General features: G+C 38.3%; 1 protein-coding gene and 1 long non-coding RNA gene across 3 annotated transcripts in view; both read left to right on the top strand.

Annotated features, from left to right (window-relative positions):
- The window catches only part of UNC13B (unc-13 homolog B), a 250,615-nt gene that overhangs the window by 73,995 nt on the left and 148,892 nt on the right, over positions 1 to 27,728 (top strand). For both annotated transcript variants that reach the window (XM_014797472.2, XM_004443252.3), the window contains exon 7: positions 7,481 to 7,538. In XM_014797472.2, coding sequence (XP_014652958.2) covers positions 7,481 to 7,538 — 58 coding nt within the window. The remainder of the gene's footprint in view (positions 1 to 7,480; positions 7,539 to 27,728) is intronic.
- On the top strand, positions 7,551 to 11,551 carry LOC147913278 (uncharacterized). Its single transcript, XR_015549005.1, has 2 exons — positions 7,551 to 9,157; positions 10,940 to 11,551. It is a non-coding gene; the product is annotated as an uncharacterized LOC147913278 (long non-coding RNA).

The raw sequence follows: 27,728 nt of genomic DNA, 5'->3' as shown, positions 1-27,728 counted from the left end.
TTGAACATATCTTTTTTTTTTTTTTTGGTGAGCAAGACTGGCCCTGAGCTAACATCTCTTGCCAATCCTCCTGTTTTTTGCTGAGGAAGATTTGCCCTGAGCTAACACCTGTGCCCATCTTCCTCCATTTTATATGTGGGATGCTGCCACAGCATGAACATATCTTTTTGAGGGACACAATTCAACCCACAATGAGTTAAATAAAAGATGGATAAATGGAATTTGGGACAAGTGCAAATACTCCTTTCGGAGTTTTCCCTTACCTCATCTGATTACTTACTTAGTAGGCTTTGTATTATTAAACTCATAACTCGTCTCATACCCAAGCCAACACCCCAACTTTTCTTCTTTGTTGAAAGCCCCAGTATTTCTCCCCCCATTGATAAATGCCAAAATCCACTCTAGCCTTGCATCTACTTTACCTTTCGTGTTTTTTTCCCCAAAGCCTGGCTATGCAGTGGTATATAGCTTTCCAAACTCCCATCTTTATTTTCCTAGTAAAGAAACACATTGTGCTTTTGATTTTACAGGCTTTACTGTGTGTCACTATGCAGAATCACATGAAGGGATTAAAACAATAAAAAACTAAATGTAACTTAGGCAAATATTGCAGAATTTTACAAGTTCTAAAAATGATGCTTCTTGGTCTGTGGTTCTCAACTCCCTCTGAAATATTTGCTTTCTGTTTATATTCTAGGGTATGGAGCTCCCCCTTCTTTCATCCCTTCCTATACCATCCTGTAGTTTTTTTTTAAACAGCTTTATTGAAATATAATTCACTTGCCACACAGTTCACACATTTAAAGTGTACAATTAAGCGGCTTTTAGTATGTTCACTGAATTGTATATCCATCACCACAATTAATTTTAGAACATTTTCATTACCCCATAAAGAAACCTTGTGCACTTAGCCTTCGCACTCCAATCCCCTCATCTTCTTTAGTCCTAGACTGTCACTCAGCTGCTTTCTCTCTCTATACATTGGCTTTTTCTGGACATTTCGTATAAATGGAATTATACAATATGTGGTCCTTTATGACTGTCTTCTTTCACTTAGCATAGTATTTTCAGAGTTTATTCTATGTTGTAGTATATCTATACTTCTTTTTTTTAAATTTCTGAATAATATTCCATTGTGTGGCTATACTGTGTTTTATTTACCCATTTATCAGTTGATGGACAGTTGGATTGTTTCTACTTTTTGCCTATTATGGATAATGCTGCTATGAACATTCATATTCAAGTTGTTTGGGCATGTTTTCAATTCTCTGGGATATATACCTGGGAATAGAGTTGCTGAATCAGATGGTAACTATGTTTAACTGTTTTAGAAACTTCCAGACTGTTTTCCAAAGTGACTGCACCACTTTACATTTCCACCAGCAATGTATTAGGGTTCCAGTGTCTCAACATCTTTGTCAACACTTGTTGTTGTCTGTCTTTTTGATTATAGGCATCCTGGTGGGTATGAGGTGGTACCTCATTGTGATTACCACTTTGTTTAATAACTATTTTATTATCGAAATTTTTGAACATGTAAAGTATACAGAATTACTCTTCCCTCTTTTTATGCTGGAGTATTTTAAGCCCAATCCCAGACATCATCTTGTCTCACCCATAAATACATAAATACATTGGTATACATTTTTAACAGATAATGCCTTAAAAAAATAACCACAATGCCCTTAACACATCAAATTTAACAAGTTCTTTTTTTTATTTTTTATTTATTTATTTTTTTGTGAGGAAGATCGGCCCTGAGCTAACATCTGCCAATCCTCCTCTTTTTGCTGAGAAAGACTGGCCCTGGGCTAACCTCCGTGCCCATCTTCCTCTGCTTTATATGGGACGCCGCCACAGCATGGCCTGCCAAGCAGTGCGTCGGTGCGTGCCTGGGATCCGAACTGGCGAACCCCGGGCCGCTGCAGCAGAGCGCGCGCACTTAACTGCTTGCACCACCAGGCCGGCCCCAAATTTAACAATAATTTCTTAATGTCATGTAATGCCTAGTGTGAGTTCAAATTTCCTTTGTTGTCTCAAAGATGTCTTTTCACAATTGCTTTGTTCAATCCAAGATCCAAACAAGTTGTTCATATTTGGTTATTATGTCTCTTAAATCATTTTTTTTGTATAACTGTTTCCCTTTCCCTCATTTGTTTTATAGAATTCTGCACATTCTGGATTTGGCTGATTATATCCCCAAGGTTTCATTTACCATGTTCTTCTAACCCTCTTACTTCCTTTAAACTGGATATTGTATCTAATCATCTGAGGATTAGATTGACATTTAGATTGAAGTTTATTATTTTTTTTTTGGCAGGCAGATGGTGTCTTAACTCACTTCTAGTTATGTTAAAATTCAACAGTGGATTCAAGTGATGTCAGCCTGTTTCATCCATTATAAAGTTTTCCCACCAGCCTTTCACCCAATGGATTTAGCAGCAAATAATAATTATTTTATAAAAGCATGCAAAATGATGATTTTCTAATTATATTACCCCTTCAACATTTATTTGCTATGATTTGTCTATAAAAAAAGAACTTTTTAATAAAGTCTTTAATGAGGACTTTGTAATAAAGTCTATACAAGGAAAACATTCTCTTTATCCATTTTCAAACTAATGAGCTGTTGTCTAAGCAGCTTCTCAAGGCGACCAATGAGTTTTCTTTTTTTAGTGGTGTATCATTATGAATTTATGGATTTTGAAATACTTAATGTGTTTCAATCCATTGCAGTCATTATTCTGTTTGATAATAAAATCATCTCATCTTTGGTTAGTGGGAGTTTCTTCAAATTGGCTTCTGTGTCCTTATTTCCTTTTTTTGTGTTTTTATCATGAAAAATTTAAAGCAGACATAAAAATAGAGGGAATGGTAAAATGAAGCCTGTACACTTATCTCCAAGATACAATAATTATCAAGATTTTGTCATACTTGCTGTAAAATCATTTTAAAAAGACAATGTAGAGTCTTATCTTTTTATTCTTCGGTGTGTAACAGTTCCCGTACATAGCAACTTCTTGGTTCCAGAAACACTGAGTCAAGACTGGCTTGGGGGTCTACCACTTCACCAAGTTGGGTTGTACTACCATTTATTAATTTGGTTTTCACTATTACAAATGCATGCTGTAGTGAACATCCCTGAGCCTGTTTCTCTATACTTATGTATGAGAGATTCTCTGGGTATATACCTGGAAGTACAGTTGCTTGGTTGTGGGATATGCTCTGTTCAACCTTACTAGATATTGTTAAATTGCTCTAAATTAATTGTACCAATTTATATTCCCATTTTCCTGCTTTTCTTTATCCTTACTGATACTTGATATTACCACATTTAGAATTTTTGCTACTCTAATGAGTTTAGAGCATTATTGTTTTAATTTGCATTTTTCTGTTTATTAGTGACATTCATTCAATAGTTTATTCACCAAATAATGAATTGTGCACTATGTACCAGGCACTGTTCCAGGTGCTTGGTAAACATCGGAGATTAAACAAAGATCCTGTCCTTATGGATCAAATAGGAGGAGACAGACAATAAGCAGGAAACGTAATAAATATAGTAAATGTTAGAAGATGAGAAATGCTGTCAGGGGAAAACCTATTTTTCTCCATGCAGGTTTTACACTTATTTTGTTAGATTTATTCCTAATCCTTTTGTGAATGGTACATTTAAAAATTACATTTTCTAATAGGTCATTGCTATTATAAGGCAGTGCTTTGCCGCTCATTTTTTTTTTAGTACTGATCTTATTCAGCTACTCTTATTAGTTCTACTAGTTTAGAGATTCCCTTAGAGTTTTCTGTGTAACTAGTTTTTGCATCTTTGCATAATAACAGCTTTTATCTCTTTCCAATCCTTATGTTTTATTTTTTTAAGTGTTTTAATTTTTTATACATATATTTTTATTAACAGACTTTAGTTTTTAGAGCAATTGTGGATTTACAGAAATAGTGAGCAGGTAATGCAGGGAGTTTCCTTATCACCTCTTCTCTGCCCCCTCCCCATAGTTTCTCCTATAATTAACATCTTACCTCAGTGTGGTATATTTGTTACAATTAATGAACCAACACTGATATATTATTAATTAAAAAGTTAGTGTTTTATTATTTTGTTTTTATTATATTTATATTTTATTAACTAAAAAATAAAACCAGAAATCCATAGTTTTTTCAAATTTGCTTAGTTTTTACCTCATGCCCTTTTTCTGTTCCAGGATCCCACCTGGGACACTGTGTCACATTCAGTTGTCATGTCTCCTTAGGCTCCTCTTGGCTGTGACCTTTTCTCAGACAGTTCTTGTTTTTGATGGCCCCTTATTTTAAAATATTCATTGCATAAAACATCCAGTATAATTTTTAGTACTTGGAGTGAAAGTGAGGATTTCCTGACTATAAGGGGAGTGCTTCATAAGTCTTAAAGTTTGGTGTTTGCTATAGATTTTGATAGATACTATATCAGATGAAGGAAATTCTATTTTCTTCCTGATTTTCTAAGAATTTTTGTCATGAAAAAATAAGGAATTTTATCAAGGCTTTTTCTGCATCTATTGGATCACATAGTTTTTCTCCCTTTAATCTGTTTATTGTGGTGAATTACATGAATAGATTTTCAGGTATTGAACTATCCTTGCATTTAAAAGCACACCTGGTCATAATGTATGGACATTTATATATCAACATACATATATATGCACACATATGCATACATATTCCCATATAAATATTACAGCACTTATTTACGATGGATAAATAATATGATATGATGGATTTGGCTTAGTAATCTGTTTAGGATTTTTGCATTTATGTTCATAAATGAGGTTGGCTTGTATTTTTCCTTTCTTATACTAGTTTTTCCTGTTTTGTTGTACATAGGTATTATAGATTTTTTTCCTTAGCTCTCTTAATATTATTAATTAGGCTTTAGTTGGTCTTCAGTTTTCTGCTTTGGGCCTGGAAGAGATTCATTAAATATGTCTTCCAAAAATATCTACTCTCATCTCAAGTCTGAATTCTTCTAGTTTAATACTTAAAGTTTTAGGATTTCTTCACTGTTATACCTATGTACTGCCTACCAAAATCATTATTTATAACGGTTATTATTTATAACCAAATCCCTTTGGAGTGGGTTGCTTAACCTTTAAGAAGTTTTGAACATTTTTATGATTGGCAGTTTTCCTAATACTATCATTATCATTTAAATTGTGCTTAACTTCTGATTATTCCTTGTTGAATGTAGTAATAGCAGTATCTACCTCTGATATTTCCATCATAGTTTATTGCTTATAAAGTACTTTACATATAAAGTATATTTATATGCAAAAAGTGTTTTGTGTTTTGGATCGAACCACTTGAAATGCCCTTCATCACTCACACTCCTGTGTAAGCCATCATCAACTTTTGTCTAGATTATTGCAATAGTTAGTCTGTTTCCCCTCTTGTTCCCTACAGTTTGTCTCATGCAGCAGCCAGAGTGATTTTTAAAGTGTAATAAAATCATATCCCTCTAGTGTTTAAAACTCTAAGTGGTTTCACAATACATTAGAATAAAATCCAGGGGCCGGCCCGGTGGCGTAGTGGTTACGTTCGTGAGCTCCGCTTCGGCAGCCCAGGGTTCGCAGGTCAGATCCTGGGCACAGACCTACTCACCGTTTATCAAGCCATGCTGTGGCAGGCATCCCATATATAAAGTAGAGGAAGATGGGCACGAATGTTAGCTCAGGGCTAATCTTCCTCAGCAAAAAGAGGAGGATGGGCAACGGATGTTAGCTCAGGGCTAATCGATGTTAGCTCAGGGCTAATGTTCCTCACCAAAAAAAAAAGAATAAAGTCCAAACTCCTTACCATGATATGCAAACTCTACTCCCTCAGTGCCTAGAACAAGGCCTTGCGCATATAGGTACTCATGAAATATCTGCTGAATGAATGACTCTTTCATTGGCTGTGTTAGAGAAGCTCTGACTTGCCAAGGCTCTCCTAGCTTATGATAAGTGGCAGAGTCAGGATGTGAACTCCAGTCTCGTATTTGCAAGTTGTTAGACCATGTTATGTTTTTCTAATTCTCCAATGGGCTCTGAATCAAACTATTTTATCTTCCAGACTCTATGTACTTGTATTAACTTGTTTATTCCTTTCTCTTCTTGTTTTGCCTTTCCAAATCCTGCCCATCCTTAAGACTTGTACTTAATTCTTCTCCCTTTTATAGAACTTTTTTTTTAATGGCTTCAGCACTCTGTTTCTTGGTGGTGATGGTGCTTGGTTGAGTTGGGAAGGCTAGAATATAAATGGGAAGGGGACTCTACTAGGCACCAGATGTTGCATTACATGTGTGGGGGAAGAGAGAGAATCCCCCTCTGCCCTTTCCCTTAAGGTTCTTATGGCTGGCCAAATAATTAACAAGACAGGTTAGCAGGAGAAAATAATACCAAGTTTAATAACATATACATGGGAGAAACCAGGGACACTGCATTTCTCAACACAATAGCAGAAGTTCTCGTCTTAAATACCATCTTCAGCTAAAGACAAAGGAGGATGTTGGGGGTGGGGGGAGTCAGTTACAGGAGATCACCACTAAAGCACAGTAAACAAGAGTAAGGTTATTATGCAGATTTAAGGCCTCACCTTCCACATTGATAAGTTTCTAGAAATGAGGTCATCCCCCCTCTTCCCAATACAGAGAGGGAGATACCTTTACAAATGGAGATTTCCCTTATAAGTGTAAATGTTTGTCTGGCAACTCCTTGCAGGGCAATCTAGAGAATGTGGCCAGAGAGACAGAATTTTTGATAAGATGGGCTTGTTGGTGTCTTTCCTGTTGTAACATCTATTTTACGTTATATTACAGCCATCAGATAGTAACTCCTTCCTGGAACAGATCTTCTATGTCAAATTCTTTAGGCAGTTAGTGGGGGAGGTCAAATGTCCGTCAGAGAAAACAATCAAGGTAAAGAGATATATTTCAGGGTGGCCAAATCTTGATCTCCCACACATGCTTAAATAAGTAATGTCATTTACTTCCCACATGACCTTGTGAGGGAAGAAGCACTATTACTTTTTTAAAGATGAGAAAACTCAAGTCTCAGAGAGGTTTTCAGTTCCACCACCCAAAAGGGGAAATCTATACATTATTTACAGGAAAACTTAGAGGAATGAGTTTTCTAAGTCCTCTAAGGCTCGTATAAGGCTTCTAAGGCTAAGCCTTCTACAGCTGCCTGGCAGAGCTGGAAGGATGCCCAGGTGCCTGTGGTCGGAACAGCCTCTCTGCTCTGTTACTTTAGCCTGTGGCCCTGTGTCAGTGCCGTATCTGATAGTCTGGCCTGTATGTCAGGTTCACACAGGGAAATCAGCAGCAGGATGATCTGTTTCTGTTCAATAAAAATTTGACTCCAAACACTAAACCTTTTTACAGGTAGCTGTGATTTTTTTTCCCTCTTTGCCTGGGCCTCTTATTATGTGTTTTTTTTCTCCTTTCTTCTTCTAGTATTCTATTCAAGAAGAAAGCCAGAGGAAGCCATTGCCCACTGCTGCTGCCCAGTGTTGTAAGTGAGCAACTTGTCTCTGAATCTCTCAATAATCACAGCTTTCTGTCAGTTCTCCAAATGTGGCTTATTTTGAGTTAGGAAGGGTGGAGATGTGGTGTGTGTAAACAGAAGATATTCCAGAAGCACACTCATTCAGGCCTGTACTTCCAATGCTGTCTGCCCATTAGCTTTAGGAAGAGGTCTTCTGGTTTTGTGTGGCTGTAGGCTGGGCAATGGGGCGCATCTTTTTTCTCCATTTGCTAGCTTCTACCCCTGGAGGAATGATTTCTCCCACTTTCTCCCCATTTACCTGTTATTATTCTTGAAGGCTCAGTTTAAATGTGACCACCTTGGGAAATCTTCCTGCTGTTTCCTCCTTCCCCAAGTCAAGTTTAGGTGTCTCTCCTCTACTTCCATAGTACCCTGAGCATACATCATCGTATAACCTATCATATATGATAATCTATGTATATTTCTTTGATAAGAACATGAAGTTTTTAAAGTCATAGACATTGTTCTATTTTGTATTCCTAGCATCTGGCTCAATACGTGATACATAGTATAGTAAGTTTCAGTAATGTTTGATAAATGATTAACTGGGTGAGAGAACTTGTCATTTCTTCTGAGATTAATTTATCCAGATCACACGAGTTCCTTCTTGAAATGAGCCATGCATTGTTTGCTACCTTCTCAGTTTCTCTCAAAACAGTTTGAGGAGGCACTAAAGGATTGACTCAGAGCCTATTCTCTTTCACTTTTTCAACCTGTGGAGTGTGCATATGTGTTGTGCTGTGATTATTTTATATTGCCTTAGTTTTTCTGAATCAAACGCCAGACTTATCAACTGCAAGTTAAGGGCTGGTGATGGTGGCAGTAGTTACTACAGTAATGCTAGTAATAATAAGAATCATAGCAGCTAACATATTTTGAGGTCTTACTGTATGCCAGATGCTACTCTAAGGGCAAAATGTACTAACTTATTTAATCTTCACAGCAACCCTAAGACATAGATTTTGCTATTGTCTTCATTTTTCAGATAAGGAAACTGAGGCATAGAGAAATTGAGGAATTTTCCACAAATCACATAGGCAGTAAGTGGTGAAGTAAATATTCAGACACAGACAACCTGACTCTATAGCCCATGCCTTGAACATGTTATACTGCTTCTTTCATGTTCTTTCTCTGAAGGAAAACTTCCATTCATGGTTTATAGATCCATTGGTTGTCTTCCATTCTAATGCTACTTTCCTGATAAAAGTAAGACCAGTAGCAGAGGTCCTCATTTTTTTTTTTTTAATTTAAAGAAAACCTGCTATTTTTCATATGATTTATTACTAACTTTTTTTTTTTTTTTCATTTAGGACCTAGAATTTATCAAACATTTAGAGTCATAGGAGACCAAAAGAATCTGAATTGAAGACGAGGTTGTGAATTAAAGTTTATAGGTCCTTTTCAAAACTCACTGTAATGAGCTAATTTTAACCTTTTTAATCTTTTAAACCTTTTTCTAGGACTGCTAGTGAGAAGTAAAATGGAATGATTGAGATTTCACTTCTCATTCCTTTCTGGGCCCATTTGATGAAATGCAGTTGAAGTGATTAAAGAGCAAATGCCAAGAGGGCAGGAGGAAATAAAAGGTCATAAATAATCAGCAAGTTTATTAATTTTCATACATTTTTCATGTTTACTAGCTAATTTATTTTTCTATAAATAGTCTGTTCGTATCTTTTGACTGCTCCCTCATATATATATATATATTTTAATTATTTTATGTGTGTGTGAGGAAGATCAGCCCTGAGCTAACATCTGCCAATCCTCCTCTTTCTTTTTTTTTCTTTTTTTTTTTGCTGAGGAAGACTGGCCCTGGGCTAACATCCGTGCCCATCTTCCTCCACTTTATATGGGATGCCACTGCAGCATGGCTTGATAAGCGGTGTGTCGGTGTACGCCCAGGATCTGAACCGGCGAACCCTGGGCTGCCGCAGCAGAGCGCGCGCACTTAACCGCTTGCGCCACTGGGCCCACCCCTATATTTTTATTTTGAAAAATTTTAAGCTTATAGAAAAGTTGAAAGAACTGTACAATGAGCACCTATTTACCCTTTACTGGATTCAACGATTAACATTTTGCCACATTTGCTCCTCCACCTCCCCCTTTTTCCCTCCTCAGCACCTCTCTCTTATATCTCTGTCTCTATATGCACATACACAAAAATACACACAACATATTTTCTGGATCATTTGAATATAAGCTTCAGACTTCATGACACATTGGCATGTATCTCCTGAGAGCTGGGACAGTCTACATAACCAAAATACCATTATCAGAATCAAGAAATTTAACATTGATACAATAATGTTATCTAATATGCAGTCTATACTGAGAATTCCCCAGTTGTCCCCCAAATATTTTTATAGCTATTCCCTCCCCATTGCATGATCTAATCAAGAATCACATTTTATTTGGTTGTCCTGACTCTTTAATCTCCTTTATTCAAAAAAAAAAAATCCTTATCCTTTTTGGGTCGTTTATGACACTGGTATTTTTTTTTCCAATTAGAAAACTATTTTATTATAATTGAAATGTCTAGTGCAGATGGGAGTATAGATTAATTAGTACAGGTTTCTGGGAAGCGGTTTGGCAATATGTACCAAGAGCCTTTAAAATATTCATAGCCTTTGATTCAGCAATTGAATTTCTGGAAATTTATCCTAAGTAATCAAGAAGCAGACAAAAATATTGTGCAAAGATGTTCATTGCAAAATTATTTATATAGCAAAATTTGAAAATGACTTAATAGTTAAGCAACAGTAAATGGTAATAGTCATAAGATGGAATATGCATTTTTATTTAAAATTATGCTTTGAATAATGAGGGGAATTTTCATGAAATTTTAAGTTAAAACTATACAAAACTCTCTCTCTGTGTATATGTGTGTATGTGTATATGTAAATACATGTATAATTTAGGACTTATCGCTATGGACTGAATTGTATACTCCCCGAATTCATACCTTGAAGCCCTAGCCCCCAAGTTGACTATATTTAGATAGGGTCTGTAAGGAGTTGATAAAGGTTAAAGGAGATCATAAGAATGAAGCCCTAATCTAATAGGGCTGGTGCCCTTATAAGAAGAGAAAGAGACAACAGAGCTCTCTATGTGAGGACATAGCAAAAAAGTGGCCATCTGCAAGCCAGGAAGAGAACCTTCACCAGGAACTGAATTGGCCAGCACCTTGATCTTGGACTTCCCAGCCTCTAAAACTGTAGGATACAAATGTCTGTTGTTTAATCCACCCAGTCTATGGTATTTTGTTATGGTAGCTTGAGCAGACTAATACAGATTTTGGTACTGAGAGGTGGGGTTATGACTGTGGGCCCTCCAGGACCAGTTCAACTGACCCCATCTTTTATCAACAGAGTTGCCTTTCAAGGGGCCAGCCCTGTGGCCTAGTGGTTAAGTACAACGTGCTCCACTTTGGCGGCCCGGGTTCAGTTCCTGCGTAGAGACCTACACCACTCGTCGGCAGCCATGCTGTGGTGGCAACCCACATACAAAATAGAAGATTGGCATGGATGTTAGCCCAGGGCGAATCTTCCTCAGCAAAAAAACAAGTTGCCTTTCAGAAAATTTGTGAAGTCACATAGCCAGAGCATGTACAAAAGAAGAAATCTTGACCTGAAACGACCACAGAACCGAAGATTCTCTTCCCTATGGAACCAAGGGACTGGGGTGTGACCAGAACTTAAAAGTCGAACTATTATCAGAAGTGAGGGGTCCCTCATTCAGGAGGATCCAGTGTTAAAATTCCTTCCACAGCTCATTGTAAATGTTTAGAACCCTGTCATAAATGTTTAAAGAAGCCCATCAATCAAAACCTGTCCTGCCAGCATTTCCATGTGCCAGCCTGTTCTCCCTAACCTCTTAAATTTAGCCCTGAATCCTGAATCAGGGAGGCAGATCTGAGGGCACATGCCCCCTGTCTCCCTGCAGTTGGATCTCGCAGAATAAAGCTAATCTCTTTTCCCAAAGGCTGATGCCGTAATTAATTGGCTTGTTTATGTGCATTGGGCAAGAGAACCCCAATTTTGTGTGGTAACAGGGTGCTGCTATAACAAATACCTAAAAATGTGGAAGTGGCTTTGGAACTGGGTAATGGGTAAAGGCTGGAAGAATTTTGAGGTGCATGCTAGAAAAAGCCAAGATTGCTGTAAAGGGACTGTTGGCAGAAATATGGATGTTAAAGACCGTTCTGGAAAAGTCTCAGATGGAAATGAGGAACAGTTTATTGGAAACTGGAGGAAGAGCAATCCTTGTTATAAAGTGGCAGTGAACTTGGCTGAATTTTTCAAGTGTTTTGTGAAAGATAGAATTTGCAAACGATCAAATTAGATATTTATTTAGCAGGGGAGATTTCTAATCAAAGTACTGAAGGTGTGGCTTGGGTCTTCCTTACTGCTTATAATGAAATGTGAGAGAAGAGAGTTTAAGAAGGAATTGTTAAGCAAAAAGGAACCAGAACTTGGAGATTTGGAAAATTCTTAGCCTGTCCATATTGTAAAAAGTGAGAAAGCTCATCCTGAAGAGAACACTAAAGAGATCATGGGTACAACTCATGGACTTAATCAGCCATCTCAGCAGAAGCCAGGAATAGAGATGGGATTATATGAGCAGAGACATTGCCAGTTTCAACTAAAGGGGACAGAGAAAGAGGGCCAGAATGAGGGAAGGCTGTTGGACTTCTTGGATTCTACAGGACTGGGCCATAGAGTTATTTGGGTGTAAATGTGTGCTGTTTTTTAGGAAAGGGAAGAATGACCCGGAAGGTGATTCAGTGACTGTCAGGGCTGCCACTCCCAGGACAGACCCACAGGGCAAGGCTGTATCCTTCTGTTTCAGAGGGAGGCCACTGCAGAGAGCCATGGGAGCAGGGCCACCCTGCAGAGCTGTGGGGGTGACGTTTCCACCCCAGTGTGCCTGGAACGTGGGACATTGAACCACAGAGAATTTTTCTCCAGCCTTAAGATCTAATGGAATTTGCCTCACTAGCTTTTGGACTTGCTTCTGACCTGTCACCTCTTCCTTCTTTCCTGTTTCTGCCTTGTGGAATGGGAATATCTCTCTGAAATGCTTGTCCCACCTTTGTATTTTGGAAGCACATAACTTGTCTGGTTTCACAAGTTCATAGCTGGAGAGGAATTTTGCTCAGGATGAATCATACATGAAGTCTAACTTATAACTGATTTAGTTGATATTTGAATGAGACTTTGGACTCTACACTTTAGAGTTAATACTGGAGTGAGTTAAGACTTTGGGGCTGATGGGATGGAATGAATGTATTTTGCATGCAATAAGGACTTGAATTTTCGGGAGCCAAAGGCAGAATGCTATGGGCTCAATTGTGTCTCCCTAAAACTCATATGTTGAAGCCTTAGCCTCTGCAATGTGATTGTATTTGATAATAGAGCCTGTGAGGAGGTATTAAAGGTAAATGAGGTCATAAGGGTGGGACCCTAATCTGATAGGGCTGGTGCCCTTTTAAAAAGAGGAAGAGACACCAGAGCTCTCTCTGCTGTATGAGAGAAGGTGGTGATTTGCAAGCTAGGAAGAGAGCTCTCATCAGAAACCAAACCCTGCCAGAACCTTGATCTTTGACTTTTCAGCCTCCAGAGACTGTGAGAAAATAAATTTCTGTTGTTTAAGCCACCCAGTCTATAGTATTTTGTTGTGGCAGCCTGAGCAGACTAATACACTTATGTAAATATATCTATACAATTAGGGGAAAAATATCTGGAAAAAGAAGCACCAAAATATTAACCAAATTTGTCTCTGGTATGTGGGATTATGACTTTTTTTTTAATTGATGTCTTCATAGTTTATAACATTATGAAATTTTGGCTGTACATTATTGTTTGTCAGTCACCATATAAATGCCTCCCTTCACCCCTTGTGTCACCCCCCAACCCCCTTGCCCCTGGTGACCACCAAACAGTGTTCTTTGTCCGTGTATTGGTTTATATTCCACATATGAGTGAAATCATGCACTGTTTGTCTTTCTCTCTCTGGCTTATTTCACTTAACATAATACGCTCCAGGTCAACCCATGTTGTTGCAAATGGGATGATTTTGTCTTTTTTTATGGCTGAGTAGTATTCCATGATATATATATACCACACCTTCTTTATCCAATCATCAGTCGAGGGACACTTGGGTTGCTTCCACTTCTTGGCTATAGTGAATAATGCTGCAATGAACATAGGGATGCATAAGCCTCTTTGGATTGTTGATTTCAGGTTCATTGGATAGATTCCCAGTAGTGGGATAGCTGGATCATAGGGTATTTCTATTAATTTTTTGAGGAATCTCCATACTGTTTTCCGTAGAGGCTGTACCAGTTTGCATTCCCACCAGCAGTAAATGAGGGTTCCTGTTTCTCCACAACCTCTCCAACATTTGTTGCTTTTTGTCTTGGTGATTGTAGCCATTCTAATGCATGTAAGGTGATATCTTAGTGTAGTTTTGATTTACATTTCTCTGATGATTAGTAATGTTGAACATCTTTTCATATGCCTATTGGCCATCTGTATGTCTTCTTTGGAGAAGTGTCTGTTCATTTCCTCTGCCCATGTTTGGATCAGGTTGTTTGTTTTTTTGTTGTTCAGTTGTGTGAGTTCTTTATATATTATGGAAATTAACCCCTTGTTGGATATATGATTTGCAAATATTTTCTCCCAGCTCGTGGGTTGCCTATTCATTTTGATCCTGGTTTCATTTGCCTTATAGAAGCTCTTTAATCTGATGAAGTCCCATTTGTTTATTTTTTCTTTAGTTTCCCTTGTCTGAGTAGGCATGGTATCCAAAAAAATTCCTTTATGACCATTGTCAAATAGTGTATTGCCTATATTTTCTTCTAGGAGTTTTATAGTTTCAGGTCTCACTTTCAGGTCTTTGATCCATTTTGAGTTAATTTTTGTGAATGGCGAAAGCAGATGGTCTACTTTCATTCTTTTGCATGTGGCTGTCCAGTTTTCCCAGCACCATTTACTGAAGAGACTTTCCTTTCTCCATTGTATGTTCTTAGCTCCTCTGTCAAAGATTAGCTGTCCATCGGTGTGTGGTTTTATTTCTGGGCTTTCAGTTCTGTTCCATTGATCTGTGTGTCTGTTTTTGTACCAGTACCATGCTGTTTTGATTACTGTTGTTTTGTAGTATGCTTTGAAGTCAAGGATTGTGATGCCTCCAGCTTTGTTCTTTTTTTTTTTTTTTTATAATTTTATTGATTTATTTTTTCCCCCAAAGCCCCAGTAGATAGTTGTATGTCATAGTTGCACATCCTTCTGGTTGCTGTATGTGGGACGCGGCCTCAGCATGGCGGGAGAAGCGGTGCGTCGGTGCGCACCTGGGATCCGAACCCGGGCTGCCAGCAGCAGAGAGCACGCACTTAACCGCTAAGCCACGGGGCCGGCCCTCCAGCTTTGTTCTTTTTCCTCAGGATTGCTGTAGCTATTTGGGGTCTTTTGTTGCCCCATATGAATTTTAGTATTCTTCGTTCTATTTCCGTGCAGAATGTCTTTGGGATTCTGATGGAGATTGCATCGAATCTGTAGATTGCTTTAGGTGATATAGACATTTTAACTATATTTATTCATCCAATGCATGTGCATGGGATATCTTTCCATTTCTTTATGTCATCATCGATTTCTTTCAATAATGTCTTGTAGTTTTCATTGTATAGGTCTTTCACCTCCTTGGTTAGATTTATTCCTAGATATTTTATTCTTTTTGTCATGATTATAAATGGAATTATCTTTTTGAGTTCTCTTTCTGTTAGTTCGTTATTAGTATACAGAAATGCAACTGACTTTTGTAAGTTGATTTTGTACCCAGCAACTTGGCTGTAGTTGTTGATTATTTCTAATAGTTTTCCAATGGATTCTTTAGGGTTTTCAATATATAAAATCAAGTCATCTGCAAACAGTGAGAGTTTCACTTCTTTGTTGCTTATTCAGATTCCTTTTATTCCTTTTTCTTGCCTAATTGCTCTGGCCATAACCTCCAGTACTGTGTTGAATAAGAGTGGCGAGAGTGGGCACCCTTATCTTGTTCCTGTTCTTACAGGGATGGCTTTCAGTTTTTCCCTGTTGTGTATGATGTTGGCTGTAGGTTTGTCATGTATGGCCTTTATTATGTTGAGGTACTTTCCTTCTATACCCATTTTGTTGAGAGTTTTTATCATAAATGGATGTTGGATTTTGTCAAATGCCTTCTGTGCGTCTATTGAGATGATCATGTGGTTTTTATTCCTTGTTTTGTTAATATGGTATATCACGTAGATTGATTCATGGATGTTGAACCATCACTGCGTCCCTGGTATAAATCCCACTTGGTCATTGTGTACGATCTTTTTTTTTTTATAATTATTTATTTATTTTTTTCCCCCAAAGCCCCAGTAGATAGTTGTATGTCATAGTTGCACAGCCTTCTAGTTGCTGTATTTGGGACGCGGCCTCAGCATAGCCAGACAAGCGGTGCGTCAGTGTGCGCCCGAGATCCGAACCTGGGCCGCCAGCAGCGGAGCACGCCCACTTAACTGCTAAGCCACGGGGCCGGCCCGTGTACGATCTTTTTAACATATTGCTGTATTCGGTTTGCCAATATTTTGTTGAATATTTTTGCATCTATGTTCATCAGTGATATTGGTCTGTAGTTTTCCTTCTTAGTATTGTCTTTGCCTGGCTTTGGTATCAGGGTGATGTTGGCCTCGTAGAATGTGTTGGAAATGTTCCATCTTCCTCTATTTTTTGGAATAGTTTGAGAAGGATAGGTATTAAATCTTCTTTGAATGTTTGGTAAAATTCACTGGAGAAGCCATCTGGTCCTGGACTTTTATTTTTTGGGAGGTTTTTGATTACTGTTTCAACCTCCTTACTTGTGATTGGTCTATTCAGATTCTCTATTTCTTCTTGATTCAGTTTTGGGAGGTGGTATGAGTCTAAGAATTTATCCATTTCTTCTAGATTGTCCAATTTGTTGGCATATGGTTTTTCATAGTATTCTCTTATAATCCTTTGTAATTCTGTGGTATCCATTGTAACTTCTCCTCTTTCACTTCTAATTTTATTTGAGCCTTCTCTCTTTTTTTCTTAGTTAGGCTGGCTAAGGGTTTGTCAATTTTGTTTATCTTCTCAAAGAACCAACTCTTTGTTTCATTGATCCTTTCTACTGTTTTTTTTGTTTCAATTTCATTTATTTTTGCTCTAATTTTTATTATTTCCCTCCTGTTGACTTTGGGGTTTGTTCTTCTCTTTCTAATTCTGTTAGGCGTAGTTTAAGGTTGCTTATTTGGGATTTTTCTTGTTTGTTAAGATGGACCTGTGTTAGTTTGAGATTCCCTCTCAGGACCGCTTTTGCTGCATCCCATATGAGTTGGTATGGCATGTTTTCATCTTCATTTGTCTCCAGATATTTTTTAATTTCTTCTTTGATTTCATCAATGATCCATTGGTTGTTCAGTAGCATATTGTTTAATCTCCACATTTTTGTCACTTTCCCAGTTATTTTCCTGTAGTTGATTTCTAGGTTAATTGCATTGAGGTCAGAAAAGATGCTTGTTATGATTTCAATCTTCTTAAATTTATAGAGGCTTGACTTGTTTCCCAACATATGGTCTATCCGTGAGAATGTTCCATGCGCCCTTGAGAAGAATGTGTAGTCTACTGTTTTTGGATGGAGTGCTCTGTATATGTCCATTAAGTCCATCTTGTCTAGTTTTTCATTTAAGTCCACTATTTCCTTATTGACTTTATGTCTGGATGATCTATCCATTGATGTAAGTGGGGTGTTAAGATCCCCTACTATTATTGTGTTGTTGTTAATATCTCCTTTTAGGTTTGCTTTATGTACCTTGGTGCTCCTGTGTTGGGTGCATATACATTTGTAAGTGATATGTCTTCTTGGTGGCATGTCCCTTTAATCATTATATATTGCCCCTCTTTGTTTCTCATTACCTGTTTTATCTTGAAGCCTGCTGTATCTGATATAAGCATGGCAACACCTTCTTTCTTTTGTTTGCCATTATCTTGGAGTATTGTCTTCCATCCTTTCACTCTGAGCCTGTGTTTGTCTTTAGAGCTGAGATGTGTTTCCTGGAGGCAGCATATTGTTGGGTCTTGCTTTTTAATCCATTCTGCCACTCTGTGTCTTTTGATTGGAGAATTCAATCCATTTACATTTAGAGTGATTATTGATATATGAGGGCTTAATGTTGCTATTTTATTGCTTATTTTTTGGTTCTTTTGCATTTCCTTTGTTTCTCGTCCTGTATGTTTCAGACTACCAATTCAGTTTGGTAGTTCTGTATGATGACTGTTTTAGTTTAGTGGTTACCTTGAGGTTTGTATAAAAAAATCTCGTGGATGAGATAGGCCATTACCTGATGACCTCTTATTACCTTAGACTAAGTCGATTGGATCTCTTTCCTCTTCCCCTTCTAGGTTATTATTGTCACAACTTATTCCATCGTGCATTGTGAGTGTGTGTTTAAAGTGATGAGGTTATATTTCTTTTTCGTGTTTTCCTTCCTTTAACCTTTGATTTTGATATTTAAGTGTTTGCTAACCTATTCTGATAGAGAGCTACTATTTTTCTGATTTTGTCTACCTATTTTTGTCCTTGCTCGAAGCTTTGTTTCCTCTTTCTCTTTTGTTCTCAGGCGTGAGGGCCTTCTTGAGCACTTCTTGTAGTGGGGGTCTTGCGGCCATGAACTCCCTTAGCTTTTGTTTTCTGGGAAAGTTGTTATTTCTCCATAATATTTGAAGGATATTTTTGCTGGATAGAGTATTCTTCGCTGAAAGTTTCTTACTTTCTTAATTTGAATATATCATTCCAGTCTCTCCTAGCCTGTAAATCTGCTGAGAGCCTGATAGGAATTCCTTTGTATGTTATTTTTTGTTTTTGTCTAGCTGCCCTTAACATTGTTTCTTTGTCATTGACTTTTGCCAGCTTTACTACTGTATGCCTTGGAGAAGGCATTTTTCTGTTGATATATTTAGGCAATCTGTTGGCTTCTTTTACTGGTATTTCCAGTTCCTTCCCTAGTTTTGGGAAGTTCTCAGCTATCATTTCCTTGAATAAGCTCTCTGTTCCTTTTTCACTCTCTTCTCCTTCAGGAATTCCTGTAATCCTTATGTTACATTTCCTAATTGAGTCAGATATTTCTCGAAGAATTTCTTCATTTCTTTCTAGTCTTTGTTCTCTCTCCTCCTCCATTTGGAGCATATCTGCATTCCTATCCTCAATAATGCTAATTCTTTCCTCCATGTTGTCAGCTCTGTTCTTAAAGATTCCAGATTTTACTTTATCCTCCTCCATTGTGTTTTTCATCTCCAACAGTACTGATTGGTTTTTCTTTATGGTTTCATTCTCTTTTGTGAAGAAATTCCTGATCTCGTTGAATTGTTCATCTGTGTTTTCTTGTAATTCGTTGAGCTTTTTTATTATAGCTATTTTGAATTCTCTGTCCTTTCGGTTACAAATTTCTGTGCCTTCAGGGTTGATTTCTGGGTGCTTGTCATTTTCCTTCTGGTCTGGAGATTTAATATGTTTTTGCATCATGCCTGCTGAAGTTGACTTGTTTTTCCTCATCCTAACAATATCTGGGTGCAGTTTCCACCTGGCGCTACTGGGTGGGGCTCAAGGGCTGTGTATTCTGAGCCCACTGAGATCTGGGAGCACTCTGGCCTACCGGCTGTGCTGGTGCTCCAGGTGGGCGCGGTGTGGGGGTGGGACGGGACAGGACGGACTTTCACTTTTGCCTGCTGGATCTGGAGGGGCTTCTGCTTCTTCCCTTGCTATCTGCTCTCCTGGGGTGCTCAGATGTTGACGGCACCCCCGCTACAGTTCAGACTCCTGCATAGGGGATTTTCCCATGGGCTGTGAGAGGACTTGGAGTGCCTGGTTTTCCCACAGAGGGCTGTCCCTTCCCTGTCTCTGGGAGCTGTACTGACTGGTGTCCACGATGGAAAGGGGAGGGGGAGGATTTCTCCTTACCTCTCCCCACTTCCTCCAGGGGCTCCAGCATGTGAGCTGGAGCATCTGAGTCCACTCTCAGATGTGTGGCTGCATGCATCTCTCAGACATCCCCTTGTGTTGTGTGAGTGTCCTTTGTTGGCATGTGAATGTCCTTTTTGTTGTATCTTATCCGGGAGAGAGTTTACGGGAAAGCTCACTCTGCCATGATGCTGATGTCACCTGGGATTATGACTTTTTAACCCCCTCTTTGCATTTCTTACATTTTCTAAATATTTAACAATGTACTACTTTTAATAGTTAAAAGTTATTAAGAAGAGTAATGGAGTAATTGAGTCTTTGTTTCTAGATCTGGGTTTGTTGCTCTCTCTCGGAGGGACTTTGAAAGTCTTTCCAGTGTCTACTTCAATTTCTTGACGTATAAAGTGAGAGAGTTGCTCTAAATGATCCTAGGACTCTTCTAGCTGTAATGTCCTAGTCCTCAGATTTCTTCACATAGATGGTCCCTCCACTACCCTCTCTGCTAGGGTCAGTCTTCCACAGTCACTTGTCAGATGTCTTCAGAATATTTTCAGAAATCACTGGGCTGCTGCTCTAAAGAAACCCTTCCTCTTAGCTTTGATACAAAGGTTTCTCTGGTCCAGATAATTTGGGTATACTCTTAAAAGTGATGGGATTCTTTAAAAGTGTTGAGGTGAACTATAGGCTTCTTCCCAAGGTTTTCTTTTGGGTCAAACCTTTCTGATGGTGAATTAAACATCCAGTAGTAACATTCTGCATTCACTTTTTTCTTAGAATTTTTTAGTCTCCTTTGGTAATTGTGATATATGTAGACATGTTGTAGGGTAATTATATTATTATATGTTATTATAATATATTATGTCTGTATATTTTTTTATCCCCTATATCATTGCCAATTCAAGCAGCTAGGCTGTCTTGTGTCCATTACTTCAGGGAAAGATATGGAAGGCAAAGAGCAAAAGAAAATGGTCTTGCTGCCTTTAGTTTCTGAAAGCCTAGGACTTCAGGGGAATGTACAAAATGTTTTGGATAAATTTTATGGGAGGAAGCAGACCTTCACCCTAATCCCTCTATTCCTGACTAAGAAAAGTCTCCCTAGACTTGAGTGAGAGGAGAGAAATGCAAGGCAAACAAGAGAAAGATAGTGACCAGAGTAGACACATTGGGACCTTGTGTCTACTCTCTGGGTTAGAGTACTGGGGAATATTTGGACTCCAAAGAGGGAATGGCTGAGAGCTGTGTCTAGGCAGATGGGCTGTCACTGAGATTCCTGTGCTCCAACAAGTTGCACATGCTGCAGAATGAGTCCTGGGCTCTCTAGAAGTAGCAAAGTGAGACTCTGGCCCTAATGGAACCACTTGGGCAGGGTTAAGAGAAGTCTTAGAAGTGTTCTCTGTGACCAAGGACTAGAGGAGATCTGGCATATTTCGGTGAATGCCAGTACACAAAGCCGTATCTGTGCCATAAACAGTCGCTTCACTGCAGTGTCTTGTTTTCACACTGTCGGTATTTAGAGCAGTCTTTATGGACAGGGTAAGACTTATGTTTAGATTTGAAAGATGCATGTGTTTTCTAAGAACAGTAACATCAATCTTCCTGTGAGAGATCTTGATTCTCTCTTTGTTGGTTGTTGCTGCCTATCTGGTTGATACTTGGTTCTTCTGTCCTCTGTGGAGCAGATTAATGCCTCCTCTCTCACTGGGGTGCATGAGAAGTTATTTGAGGGGGTTCCTCAGGGTCCAGTTCCTGGTTGTGAGAGATTGCTCTGGTTCAACCTCTTTCATCCCTTATTGACTTCTTCCACCAACAGATGTACTTAGCTTGTTGCTGCTGGTATCCTATCACATAGAGACTTCTTGTATGAGGGAATATCAAGACAACTCAGGCCCAACTACATTCCACAGAATTCATTTGACCCATGGGGAGCTCACTTATTCTTGCTCTGAGAAACAAATGATATACGGTCAATTCTATTCCATCCTCTGCCTCCTTGAGCCAGTCCTCTTTTTGTCTACTTAGGTAGGTACAACGTCCAGATCAGCAGTTCTCCCGCCCAAGTGGACATCCAGCCTGTCTGGCTCTCATTCTTGCAAGCATCCAATCTTTGTAAATCTTGGAGCTTCTGCTCACTTGGATTCAGAGAGGAGAAACATTCATCTTTCCCATCCCCAAGAGATAGGGAAGGAAAGGAGTAACCTGTCTTCACTAACAACTGCTCTCCCAAAGGGTTGTGGAGTCCTACATTGACATAGACATTCTACAAGACAGCTGACAAGGATCCAGTTAAATTGTCTTACAAAATTTCCTTAAATCTCCATTTGTCTGATTGTTTCTTCATAATTACATGCTGGTTACTACATAGCTGATGTCAGTTTGCCCCATTATTTGTGATGCTGATGTTAATTATTAGTTCAGATGGTATTTTCTGGATCTCTCCACTGCCAAGGTATATTTTTCCTCTTTGTAATTAATAAGTAATCTAGGGGGATGTGGTAATACTTAGAGACTGTGTGAATATATCCTATTTTGTCACAACCTTTCATCCATTAATTTTAGAATCTGTTATGATCATTGCCTAAATTTATTATTACATTGGTGGTTGCAAAATGATGATTTTCTAATTCTATCATTTCTTTTACATTGAGTAGCTGTCAATCTACTGTAAAGAAGAGCTTTCCTTCGTATCCTGTCCTCCTTTTTTTATGACTATTAGTGTGGACTCATGAATTCTTTAACTCAATGGTTTATAATCCAGTTCTGTCATTCTCTTTGATGCTCAAGTTGTCCCAAATTTGGCCCATGAGGGTCCCTTTAAACCAGATCCTATGTCCTTTTGACATGAATGAATGGCATCTTTCTTTGAGCACTTCCTTCCTTTCTTGGTACAAGATGTTCCAGGCTCATCTTGTCCTTTCCTTACCTCGGTCCTAGAATAAGTCATTTTTCCAGTGAGCCTTGGTTCCTTTTAGTGGGAAATGGTATTTAGAAATCAAGATCTTGGAACTAGGTATGCTCATTGCTACTGGAGTACTATTGCTTCTTGGCTCTTTGAATGGATAGAGCTAGGTAAACACATACACAACTCATATGTTCATACTGATATCACCAATTAACACCCTCACCACAGAGTTTTTCCTGATCGTCCCCCATTCCATATTTGTATCTCCCTTCTCTCTCAGTGACAACTCTTGTTCCCAAGAACACCAAATTATTTACTCGTTTACTCTATCCTATAATGTGCACAAACAAATTGTAGGATTAATATACTAATGTTATTACCAACAACAAGCCTACTAATTAAAGTTTAAGGTTTTTGAAAGTTATTTTTTTACTTCAGGGTATAACTTATATAGGATTACAAAACCACTGTCACACCTAAAAATTTAACAAAATTTCATAATGTCTTCTGATACCCATTCTATATACAAAATTCTCCAATTTTCCAAAAAATATTTTTGCCATTTGTCCCAATTAGGATCCAATCAAGGTTCCTTCATTGCATTTGTATGTGGTGTGAGTTACGGGTCTAAGATCATCTTTTTGCACGTGGATATCCAGTTGTCCCAGCGTCATTTATTAAAAAGGCTGTTTTTTCCCCCATTGAATTGCCTTTGTATCTTTGTTTGAAATCATTCTCATTACCAGCAAAACAGCTCATTACTTTCCTTCCAGGACTTTTTAGCAGATTTGACTTTTAGAGCATTGGTGGCAGATACCAAGAGATGCATGCTTGAACCCTCAGCACATCATGTTTACTTTTGCAGGTTTTATCTGCGTGCCTACCTTTTAATATTTGAGTAATTTTTGTTCCTCAATTTATAAAGATATTCTGAGGCTGTGCAATTTGGTCTGCATATTTGATAGAAATCTCATTTGCAACAAACAGTATAGTGTGAACATTTATCTTAGATACAGGGCTAAACGTAACTAGATGTTAATGTAGAGAGATAAACTGGTCTATTCCTTTTCCAAACATATCTAAACTTTCTAAGATAGTCAAGCTTCTTTCTTCAGTAAGGATATTTCTACCTATGTCTTGTCAAAAAATGCAGCAGCACACCGTGTTGCCATACCAAAGTCTTATGACTACTAAGTTCTACAAATTTCTGCTATTTTTAATTTTTATACATGTCTGCTTTACCTACCCACTGTGTTATCAATGATGGTATCACTGACTACATTTGAGAAATGAATCAAAAGTGATTCAGCATCTGGCAAGGATTTGATGAGACGAGTAGTACTTACATTTTCTGCTAGAGTGTATAAATTAGCACAACCTTTCTAACTCAGTAATTTCACTTTTAGGAAGTATTCAGGGAAAATAACTTGAGATACAGAGGAAGATTTATGTTTAATTGCTTTAATTACAATGGAGAAAAATTGCAAAAATAATGAAAGAATGGGTAATTGTGGCATTTCCACATGATGGAATGATATGCTTTTAAATAATTTTTTAGGGTACAGGAAATATTTGTGTGAATAAGTTTTAAAAAGTAAGATCCTAAGATGATTAAGTAGTATGATCCCAATTATCTAAAAAATAAATTGTATACACATAGGCATAGAAAAAAAAAGCCCAGGGAAATATACAGTTCTAATAGTGGCTCTCAGTGGTAGGATTGTAAGTTGTTTTTGTTTTTTTTTTTTGTACTTTCCAAATTTTCTCCAAATGCATTTCTTGTATGATAATTTTAAAAAAATAAATAATTATCAAAAAATGATTCTGAGCCTGACAATGTAGAGGCAAGTCACTATAGACTTACTTTTTTTTTTAAAGATTTTATTTATTCATTTTTTTCCCCCCAAAGCCCCAGTAGATAGTTGTATGTCATAGGTTCACATGCTTCTAGTTGCTGTACGTGGGACTCGGCCTCGGGTTGGACGGAGAAGTGGTGCCTTGGGGCGTGCCCGGGATCTGAACCCGGGCCGCCAGCATCAGAGCGCGCGCACTTAACCGCTAAGCCACGGAGCCGGCCTATAGACTTACTTTTTAAGTTAGGATTTGAAACTTAATTGAACAATAGTTGGTTGTTGAGGTGGATGCAGTTTAGTTCAACAGTACTAGTGATTCCTTGATTGAGAGTTCTAAGTAGCTCTTAAAGTTTCAGTATCCCTTTTGTTGGTGATATCCCTAACATCTCTCAATCAATTACTATGTTTGAAATAAAAAGGTTTTGAGGTCTTTGTTATTTCTTTTTGTAATATGATCTCAAAGCTAGCTTTAACTTTTGTTTGAGATATAGCCCTCTGTTGCTGTTTCAGAGATTTCTCTCAATGTCTGTAAAGGGTTTGTTTCACTGGTTTTGTTAAATGGTGCCTATAAATAGTGACATATCAGATCATAAACCCAAGTTTCCTGAGTGTGAATTAGTCTTTTAAATTAGTAAAATAGGGTGTAGCTCAACATATTGTTTAAAGTTTTTCTTAAAGGATGAATCAGTTCAGAACAGTTGGATGTGAGTCACATCCATGAATAACAGTGACCAAACATTCAGAAGCACTGTCAGTAATACACTGCTTGGCTACCAGTTGTGTGACATCTTATTTGACCACCACTAACCACTAAAGGATTTCTTTTACCAACATACCCAGAAGAGACATGTTTATATAAGATGACTTACCCTTATTGTAACATTTCCTGGTGATCCATCATGCTAATATTGTTGATTTTTAGGAAGCAGGAGGTATTCAATGCTTCCCGGTACTGTTAAGCCAGCAGGCCTGACATACCGTATCCTTAGTCTGCACTACATTCAAATACTCCTCTTATATCCTATTATTCTTTGTCTCCATCTAAAACTGCCCACTGCCATGCTATAGACATGGTCTCATTTCTAATATTCTACCTGTGTGGGGAGGCCATTCTGTATATGTAACCAGAATTCCTCACCTGGAAGATTAGATTCCTTTCCTGCTCTACAGATGATAGTATAATTCCCTCTCTAAAATCAACCAAATACAAAACTCTGAGCAACCTACTGCCAGTGCTGCCCTCAGTCCCATTTTTCTACCTACCACAAACAAGACTAACTTTAAGCTTATGTATTCTAGTTGCCTCTTGATGGGGGCCAGGACTTGTTTTCCTAGTCAGATCATCATGGACTCTAGTGAAACAGGAAATTCTGTCCATTTGTTTCTTGTTCAGAATTCTTTTCTTCCATTCGGGACACACCCCATGCCGGAAGGAGTGGACCCAATTAGCAAGTACTCATTGTGTCAAGGAATGATCATATAGAATAGACTATGGGACTATCACTCCAGCATTTTATGCCAGAGGACTCCAACTTGAGAGGACCTAACACTTCCTGACCATCAAACTTACCACCTTGCGCAGCTCCAGATAAAAAAGGAAGGTTGGCTGGCACCAGATCCTGTGGCCTGTTCTGCAGCAGTTTGTTTTCTGTATTACTTATTTTCCAGAAGAGAATAGCCACCATGCTGATAGCCCCTGCCTATCAGGAGATCCAACTCTTAGAGAACTTTGTGGCCTCACAGTCTCAACTAGTACTAGGATCCTTTCAAGAACAGATAGTAGGTGAATCCATGTTTCTAATGGTGTCTTGAAAAGATCCAGAATCCCTTACCATAACTTCTGAAGGGACAGAACTCAACCTATCCTCTATATCCATTAGCAATGCCATGTTGCTATTATTGCATGGCAGACCCCTTCAAGATATTAGCACAATCTACAAGGACTTCTGATAGTCTTCTTAAATAATGCCCTGCACTGAAATTGGGGGACAGCTGCCAAAGATAGTCCTGGGAGATCTGAGAAATTACTGAACTTACACCTGTACCCCAGGCTTCTCTGGGACACTGCCACCATGGATTTAATTACAAATTTATCCACTCCTCGAAGCCATAATATAATACTTAAACACTATTCAGTTAAATCCAAGGCCTGATAAGTGGGCTATTTAGTCCCTACACCAGCTGGCCTTCAGCTCCATCCATTGCAGCACTACCTCATAAAAGAAATGTTCCAGCTCCATAACTTTCCCAGTCGTTTTTTGTCTTAATGTGGCTTTCAATATGTATCATGGATTTTGAGGGTTCTGTTCAGTGCCCTCTAGGTTGAAATTCTGCTGTTTCATTTTGAGTCACCTGTGATTAAAAGTTGCAGAATGTCTTGGTTTCCTTGTTAGTTACAAATTCTTGGTGGCAACTTTGCATGGTATTGTGAAGAGTAGCCCAGAGTCTTTTTTTCAGGTCTCCCAACCAGTTATCTTTTTCCGTGTCACTTATTTCTAGGCAGTGGGTGAACTGGGGTTAAAACCGTGGTCTGGGGCTGACCCTGTGGCCTAGTGGTTAAGTTCAGTGTGCTCTGCTTCGGTGGCCCAGGTTCGGTTCCTGGGCATGGACCTACACCACTTGCTGTCAGTGGCCATGCTGTGGCAGCGACCCACATACAAAATAGAGAAAGACTGCTACAGATGTCAGCTCAGGGCAAATCTTCCTGAGCAAAAAAACGAAAAAAGAATAACCTTGGTCTGTTTGACTCTTAAGGTCTGTGTTCTTTCCATTGTACCACCCCCTGATGGCAAAAAATCTCATGGGATATAATTTGCTGTTCAGAAAAAGGTGCTTTTCTTAATTGACTACTGCCTTTTGTTTTAAAATTAGTTAATTTATTAAATAGATAATATGCATAATGGTACGAAAATTTTAAAATATTAAAGGGAATACAGTAAGGGGCCTCCCTCCCATTCCTGTACCCAGTTGCTCAGGTCCTCTCTCCAGAGGCAGTCATTATTAGCAGTTTCTTATGAATCATTTGAGAGGTTTTATACTTGTCCAAACATAGAGTGTATACAGCAGAGAGATCTTTTGATTATTCTTTCCATTCTTAGATTTGGTTTTAGAGTACCATAGCTACAATAAAATGTTCACAGCTCACTTATATTTGAGATTTGAATACTTCTTGGTCAGTGTCCCTTTTGGGTTCTTACCATGTTTTAAGAGTTTATTGAAGCCACAGAGAATAGACTGTTTACTTTCTAGGTTGCTTTCCATGGCAAAGATCTGTTTCCCTGAAACTTTGGCCTTGAATACAACAGGCGTGTTTCCTGTATCCTCATTCACCCTCTGAGAATGACTTTTACACATTTGTTACAAAGTTAAGAACTTCTGGCAGTAGAGACGAAGTCAAGATGGCTGCGT

This window comes from Ceratotherium simum, chromosome 29, assembly GCF_057802395.1.
Source record: "Ceratotherium simum simum isolate JZ-2026a chromosome 29, ASM5780239v1, whole genome shotgun sequence".
Classification (NCBI taxonomy): Eukaryota; Metazoa; Chordata; class Mammalia; order Perissodactyla; family Rhinocerotidae; genus Ceratotherium; species Ceratotherium simum.
This window is presented reverse-complemented; position numbering and strand designations above follow the sequence as displayed.